The 8,619-nt window shown below is 43.5% G+C and overlaps 1 protein-coding gene across 1 annotated transcript; it reads left to right on the top strand.

The window, feature by feature from the left end:
- The first annotated feature begins 4,787 nt into the window (after positions 1-4,787).
- On the top strand, positions 4,788-8,250 carry LOC138296291 (uncharacterized). The gene is made up of 2 exons (XM_069235297.1): positions 4,788-6,048; positions 6,575-8,250. Exons 1-2 carry the CDS (start codon positions 4,931-4,933, stop codon positions 6,684-6,686), a joined length of 1,230 nt encoding a protein of 409 aa, XP_069091398.1. The 5' UTR covers positions 4,788-4,930; the 3' UTR covers positions 6,687-8,250.
- Positions 8,251-8,619: the final 369 nt, after the last annotated feature.

The raw sequence follows: 8,619 nt of genomic DNA, 5'->3' as shown, positions 1-8,619 counted from the left end.
TTGTTCTAGTTTCCTGTGGGTATGGCCGCAGCGGTCCGCTGATGCTTGAACTGTTATAAAAGACTTGCTTGTCTTTATTGGTACATATGCGGCTGCAGCATTCCACTCAGACCAGGGCCCTGCTTTTGCCTCTAGGGTATTCAGGGACACCATGAGGATGATGGATGTTGATCTTCATTACTCTTCCCCAAATCATCCTAAGGGTAATAATGTTGTGGAGAGGAGTAATTGTGACCTTAAGCAGCCCTTAACAGCTAGAGTATTAGGTTCAGGCTGCAGTTGGCTTCATCACCTCTATGGAGTCCAGACAGCAGTGAATATTCTGCCAAGACTGTCCTTGGGGGGACCCAGTCCTTATGAGGTCCTCTTTGGGATATATATGTATCACCCAGATCTAGGTGGCCCTGGTATGGTGGCAGCAGACACACCTCTTGACATAAATGAACATCTCACTGTCTTACAGGAGTTTCAACAATTTTGTGATGATAATTCATCCATCAGTGCTGCCACCTTAGGAATAAGGGATTTGCCAACAACTTCTAAAGGCTGGATTCTTAAAGTTGGGGATCTGGTTCATGAGAAATTTGCCTTGACACCGCTGCCAGGTACCACAGGGAACAGATTTGTCTCCATTGGCAACATCACATTTTGCCATTGGGCCAATCCTGCATAGTAGATCCTGAGGTCCCTTGGTTAGTTCCCGGTCCCCTATCACTACCCAACAGAATATAACTCTTCAAAGAAGAAACAACAACACTTCTGAATAAACCAGCATGTAAAATGATGCTACACATGCCTCCTCCAGCATGGGGAGGGTGGAGAATGAGCTTCTGATTATTCCTGTTACAAATTCACCAACAACAACTGTCCAAGATGTGGCTGTTTTTCACTCCAAAGCAACACAAACTAATTATATTTTCTACTATGAATCTCCACCAGAAGTGGATCTATTCACCAGTAATATACAAGCTCCTGTGTTCCCAGAGACTGCTTCCATTTATTTCATAGACCTTGATGACTTTTCCTCAACTTTATCTGCACCTGCAACTGAAACTGTTTCAATGACACATAAGCTGTACATTTGGCTTTAAAATCACTATGGCGGTCATTCTGACCGCAGCGGTCGGCGGTCGCCGCCCGCCAAGCGGTTCCCGCGAAAGACCGCGGCGGCCATTCCGGCTTTCCCGCTGGGCTGCCGGGCGACCGCCAGAAGACCGCCGGCCGGTCCAGCGGGACAGCCCCTTCAACAATGAAGCCGGCTCGGAAAGGAGCCGGCGGAGTTAAAGGGGCGCGACGGGTGCAGTGGCACCCGTCGCGATTTTCACTGTCTGCACAGCAGACAGTGAAAATCTTTGTGGGGCCCTGTTAGGGGGCCCCTGCACTGCCCATGCCAGTGGCATGGGCAGTGCAGGGGCCCCCAGGGGCCCCACAGCACCCGTTCCCGCCATCCTGGTTCTGGCGGTGGACACCGCCAGAAACAGGCTGGCGGTAAGGCGGTCGGAATCCCCATGGCGGTGCTGCAAGCAGCGCCGCCATGGCGGATTCCCTGGGCCAGCGGGAAACCGGCGGGAAACCGCCGGCTCCCCTTTTCTGACCGCGGCTTTACCGCCGCGGTCAGAATCGCCCAGGAAGCACCGCCAGCCTGTTGGCGGTGCTTCCGCCGCCCTCCGCCATGGCGGTCATGGACCGCCAAGGTCAGAATGACCCCCGATGTGTTTTATCCATGGAATTATCTGTGGATACTGTTGACATTGCTTGCCTTTCTGTTGTAGATTGTTTTTGTGACAGTTTTCTTTCTCCTGATAAATGGTCATTATCTTCCTGAACAATTTTCTGTGGAGCCAGTTTATGAAGTTCTATCACCATATCAGCAGTACAAAATCCAGATGGAATTGTTCAGGGACAAAGTTCCGTTTTATATATAAGGGCCTACTGAGGTTATCCAAATTCCTTATGTATTCACTGTTTCAATGACTTATTTATTTACACCTGGTGTTGTTTCTGATGATTGGGATGGTTAAACCATTGATCCTTTGCTTGCTGAGCTGCAGCATTGCACTGTATTTCAAAGTGATGATGGGGAAATGTTCATTTATAATCATTGGGGACATTACTTTCTGCATTGAGCAACTAGTCATAGATCAGTATTTAAATACACACAGTGGGAACATTGTTCAAGTCCACCTGCGGGGAGCCAGAAATCATATGTAGACAAATGTGCATACTTTTCTGGGCATGACACTACAAATGCAGAGTCATATTATTTCAAAGTACCACCATCCAAAATGAGCAAGATTTGGATAACCGATACCAAATTAATCAATTTAGATTCCTTTGTTTCCCAACTTAATGTTGAAGGTTATGAATACTGGAAGAACACTGTTAATGTGAAAAGTGTCTGGGGAACAAAAGATTGGCAAATTCAGGGTAGGGAAGCTTTGTTTAGAGCATGCCTTATTCCTGTCCAAATGTTATTTTTAAATGACATAGTTCAACAAACATCGTGCCTAGGGTTAGCAAAAGTAAAAGAAATTAATAAGTCCAGTAGCCCCACCCCAGCCAAATTAACCAATTGCCAATCATTCCTAAATGTCATGGAGGAAGAACTAAGGGGAATATTTATGAGCCCCTAGCGCCACCTTGCACCACATTTGCAGCATTTATTTTGATGCAAATGTGGTTTTGAGGTGGCATTTCCCATGTGCCATATTTACAAAGTGGCGCAATGCTTGCATTGCATCACTTTGTAAGCTCTTGGGCCACCTTATGCCTCTGCTAGGCACAATGTATGCAAGGGCGGGCGTTCCGGCACCTGGGGGGGGGGGCAAAAAAATAATGAAAAGGAATCTATGAGATTCCTTTGCACCATTTGTATCGCCATTCTTTAACACTCGCTAAGTGCAGGCATTAAAAAGTGGCTCCCCTTTGATTACAATAGGCCTCTGGGTGCTTTGCAGAATTAGCGTCATAATTTGTGACGCTAGTCCTGCAAAAAACGCCTGGATAGCGTCACAAATTATGACAATAGTCACCCTAACTACTGCCATGGTGCGCCGTATTATAAATATGGCGGTACCATGGTGGTATTAGGGGGGTGCTAAGGGAAGCAAGAAAAGTGGCTGAGACTGAGACTTGTTGCTAATGTGAGAAAGGGTAACTTCCTTTCCACCACGACTTCCCTGAGATGTTGCAATCCAGAGTCCATGTGCAAGGCTGCCAGAAATCACCTTTGCTTTCTGCATATTGGTGAGGTATTGCTGGTGAGCCGGGAGGGTGATGCCAACAGTTACGACTTGTTGTTGGAGTGGCTTAGTCATCTATAAACAAACTTTCTGTCATCTGTAAACCAGCAGTCTTGCCTAGGAGCAACAGTCCAAATACAACAGTGGAACTCCACAAAATCTCACAATTCTGCAAGTTCCACTCACCCCTGCAACTCTGTATATATTGAGAATGTATGTTGATCGTACCACCACAAGATGATGGACGGAGTGCTGAAAACCTTTAAACACTCACCCCCAGTCACAGATCTTCGGTAAATCCATCATTCCTTTGCTCACCATGTGTCCTGCTATTTGATGGAGTTTTGTTTTGACCAATGACTTTGTGTTTCACCACTGCGCATATTAGTTGCTCAATGTTCACCAGTAGCACATGGTATGTTTTGTTCAGTTGAGCCGCCTATTGGCTTTGACATGGCATTAGCCATTACTTTCTGTATTCAGTTTAGCCGTCTATGGGCTTTGACATTGCATTAGCCATTACATTCTGTATTCTGCCTATTGGCTTTGACATGCTGTATCCAGTCTAGCCGCCTATTGGCTTTGACATTGCATGCCTATTGACTTTGACATGATGTATTCAATTTAGCTGCCTATTGACTTTGACATGCTATTAGATATTCTGCCTATTGGCTTTGACATGATATCATACATTGCATTTTATATTCAGCTCAGCTGCCTATGGGCTTTGACATGATATAAGACATTGCATTTTGTATTCAGCTTAGATGCCTATTGGCTTTGACATGACACTAGACATTGCATTTGATATTTAGGTTAGCTGCCTATTGCCTTTAACATGACATTGCATTTGATATTTAGGTTAGCTGCCCATTGCCTTTAACGTGGAGTTAGACATTGCAGTTGAGAATAGTTCTGTATTTTTCCAAGCTGTGTTTTTGCACCAGAGAACCAAGATGTTTTGCTCTCACAGTAGACTAGACCTGATAAGAGAGAGTACATGGGCGTCGTTTCTCTTCCCTTGAGCTTGGGAACAGGAGTAGTCTTGGAGACCTGGCCAGTCTCCAAAAGGCTTGCTCAGTTTCCCAGGTCTGAGAGGAGGGGGCACACCTTTGTAACGAATGTAACAGGCTGCAGAGAGTCAGATTCGAATCTGCCGGACCTCGTGCTGGAGCTTGGCGCCAGTTGCCAGCATCCCGTGTGGGTAGATGACACTCTTTCTCGCGGCTGACAGGGGTCCCCAGCTTGCAGACCTTAGAAAGATGTAGCTGTAAATAGTTCCTACACGGTGAAGTATTTGTTTTGCTTTGCATACAATATCTTATAAATATAACCTGCTGTGTATATTGCAAACTGATATATTTTGTTTGATTAACGCGGACTTGAAAGCTACTAATTCGTCATTCATTCATAAACATTGTGGTTGGGGAAGAATAAAATAACAATAAAAGTCTTCTTTGACCTCCAAAGTGCATTTCTGTTGTGTTATGTTAGTGCTTAGAAATTAAATAAGAGGAAAGCACTACAATTGGTACCAGGAGTGGGGTCGGTCATTAAGAGGTGATTAAAGGGGTTTGACGAGTTAGTAGATTTCTAAGTGCACACTTTAAAAGTGTAATTGTTTTTTGTTGTTTGGAGAATTACAGAAATTGTTTTCTGTTTGGAGAATCACAGTAGCACGGCAGACCATGTCTGAGAATACATGTGTTGATGAACTGCCTGATGGTGCTAAGAAAAACTGTGAATTGTTTTCTGTTTGGGGAATTACAGAAGAAAATGCATGTGTAGCTAAAAGGCCTGATAAGGTTTTGAGAAATAATTCCCGTTGTATATATGTAGAAAACGTGTGTTTTGGAAGTAATGATGACAGAAAGGTCTGGATACCTTTATCTGCTTACAGAGAAATGCAGGAGAAATGTAGGCAGTTGGAACATGAAAATAGGAATTTACGTGAGCAAATTAGCCAGGATACGATAATTCAAAATAATGCTGAAAGTTATAAAAATGAAGAATCTTTCTTGTCCCATTCCAGTAATGAGGGGGTTAAGACAGCTCCGAGCTGCATTGAGTTTCCGTGTGAGCCAGGGTTTTTGGCAGCCAAAGTGCATTCCTTAACTGATAACACGGACGAGAATGTGATTTACAAGTTACCGTTGCAAAAACGAAGGATTTTAGAGCAAGACACCCCGAGTTTCATTAGTTTGTTTGATTTTTGGAAAAAGAATAGCCCTCATTTGAGAGAAATCCTAACACTTTTGTACATGGTCACTGTGAAAAATAATATGCAGCTGCGCGCTTGTGATTTGGCAAATGAAATAATGCAGACTTTAGGTTTCTGCGCAGTGCAAGAAGGAAATACTTATGTACATTTAAATCATGAACAAGGAAAGAAAATAGTGCCCCTAGCTAGAATCATACAATGGATCTGGTACTTGCAAGACAGGGCTAGAGTACCACAGATAAAAGAATTACCAATGAAGTTGTGTGCACCATTTGAATTCGTGTCCACTGAAGATAAAAATCATGTTTGTTTTACTAATGATTCATTGACTGAAATGTTGCTTTCTGGCACAGTAGAAGAAACAGCGTTGTATAATGTGTGTCAGATTTTAAAGCAAGAGCTACGTGAGATGTGTCATTTTTATGCTGATTTTTGGTTCTTTGATAATGTTTTAGCACCTAACTGGTTCAATTACCTTGCAGATGTTAATGAGAAAAATGCAGAGAGAGAAGTGTTCACCCAGAATTCTGCCTTAGTGGGGATGGCTATGTGGGTGCACCAGAAATGTGAAAAAGCCACTTACAGGTGGGCAGAGAGGAGAGAGATGCACATTCCCCTAGATTTGATAAAAACTGTGCAGCACGCACAAAAGCAATCTGTCATGCAAGCAGTCACAGAGCAGTTGGGGAGAGGAAAGTTACCAGAACAGAAATGGCAAATTGATCAGGTTTTAGGGAGAGTGATTGCTGCAAATTACCAAGGAAAAATCGAAATTATGCTGATACCTAGAAAAGAATCTGATTCATTCATACAAATTGGAGACAGAATGGCCCAAATTGGCAAAAGTGCAGTGAATGGAGGTTTGGTAAAGAAGGAGTCTGCCCCAGCCCTTCTGACAGTGCAAGAAAAGGGAAGCTGTGGTGCAGCAGATAAAAACCTCAGTGCTGATGTGTGGGCTGACGCCCCAAGTTACCCTCCAGAACCTGCAGAGAATATAACAAAGGGCCCCAAAAACGTCCTGCTGATTATAAAACAGGGAAAGGAAGAGGAAGGGTGCAGTTTAAATGAAAAATGTTATTTGCAAGAAAAGTCATACTTGTTTCTTTTGCAGATCCTACCACGTTTCGCCACTGTCCCTGAGTGCGCTGTGTGGTCCCCCTTCCGGTGTGTGCGTGTGGGGTCGGGGAAGGGACCGAATCCCCAACCTGAACCTGGCTGAGTAAAGTGCCAGCACCATGGATCCATTTTGCGCAAACTGCGCCTTCAGTTCAAGTTCAACTTGTTTGCTGTGTTTTTTTTTTTTTTTTTTTGCCTCTCGTTTGGAACTCTGACTTTTGCTTACCTTCCAGAAAACCTTTCAGGTGGACCGTGCCTCTTTACATGAGCAGAACTCATGCCACATCAAATTGCTAACACTGTTGAATTAGAGACTCATTCAGAAAAAAAAAAAAAATTGCCCAGTCTTTTCTATGTAGATGTATCTGATGTGAAAAGGTCATGAAATCAATGTGTTAATTCACTTCTATTGCTTTACAGGGATTGCTTTGATCATTGAAATTTGATTTGCTGATAATGTTTTTTTTTTGTTTGTTTGAAATATGAGATATGTGAAACAAAAATTCATTGGTCAAAGGGCGGAATGTCCTGCTATTTGATGGAGTTTTGTTTTGACCAATGACTTTGTGTTTCACCACTGCGCATATTAGTTGCTCAATGTTCACCAGTAGCACATGGTATGTTTTGTTCAGTTGAGCCGCCTATTGGCTTTGACATGGCATTAGCCATTACTTTCTGTATTCAGTTTAGCCGTCTATGGGCTTTGACATTGCATTAGCCATTACATTCTGTATTCTGCCTATTGGCTTTGACATGCTGTATCCAGTCTAGCCGCCTATTGGCTTTGACATTGCATGCCTATTGACTTTGACATGATGTATTCAATTTAGCTGCCTATTGACTTTGACATGCTATTAGATATTCTGCCTATTGGCTTTGACATGATATCATACATTGCATTTTATATTCAGCTCAGCTGCCTATGGGCTTTGACATGATATAAGACATTGCATTTTGTATTCAGCTTAGATGCCTATTGGCTTTGACATGACACTAGACATTGCATTTGATATTTAGGTTAGCTGCCTATTGCCTTTAACATGACATTGCATTTGATATTTAGGTTAGCTGCCCATTGCCTTTAACGTGGAGTTAGACATTGCAGTTGAGAATAGTTCTGTATTTTTCCAAGCTGTGTTTTTGCACCAGAGAACCAAGATGTTTTGCTCTCACAGTAGACTAGACCTGATAAGAGAGAGTACATGGGCGTCGTTTCTCTTCCCTTGAGCTTGGGAACAGGAGTAGTCTTGGAGACCTGGCCAGTCTCCAAAAGGCTTGCTCAGTTTCCCAGGTCTGAGAGGAGGGGGCACACCTTTGTAACGAATGTAACAGGCTGCAGAGAGTCAGATTCGAATCTGCCGGACCTCGTGCTGGAGCTTGGCGCCAGTTGCCAGCATCCCGTGTGGGTAGATGACACTCTTTCTCGCGGCTGACAGGGGTCCCCAGCTTGCAGACCTTAGAAAGATGTAGCTGTAAATAGTTCCTACACGGTGAAGTATTTGTTTTGCTTTGCATACAATATCTTATAAATATAACCTGCTGTGTATATTGCAAACTGATATATTTTGTTTGATTAACGCGGACTTGAAAGCTACTAATTCGTCATTCATTCATAAACATTGTGGTTGGGGAAGAATAAAATAACAATAAAAGTCTTCTTTGACCTCCAAAGTGCATTTCTGTTGTGTTATGTTAGTGCTTAGAAATTAAATAAGAGGAAAGCACTACACCATGCCACCCCAGGACCCAGCTATATGCACATCAGTCTTGACTGTGTTCCTATAAGACCAGTCCAGCTCAGTAGCCAGGCCAGGTCCTCCTTGGACCGGAAACAAGCATCCTGGGAACGGTTTCGGGGTATCAAAACTCATGAGCCAGGTTACAGTTCACCCTATAATTATTGCAAATGTCTCCAGCATGTAGAGTTGTTTAATGTCTGTAGGAAAGTCCTTTTTTTTTGCCTGATCACACCCACTCTTTCTGGATAGGTACTGGTGGTTACTGACTCTTGGCTGTGCCCTGGGTACTGCTTACCAGTCC

This window comes from Pleurodeles waltl, chromosome 5 (assembly GCF_031143425.1).
Source record: "Pleurodeles waltl isolate 20211129_DDA chromosome 5, aPleWal1.hap1.20221129, whole genome shotgun sequence".
NCBI classification, from domain to species: Eukaryota; Metazoa; Chordata; class Amphibia; order Caudata; family Salamandridae; genus Pleurodeles; species Pleurodeles waltl.
This window is presented reverse-complemented; position numbering and strand designations above follow the sequence as displayed.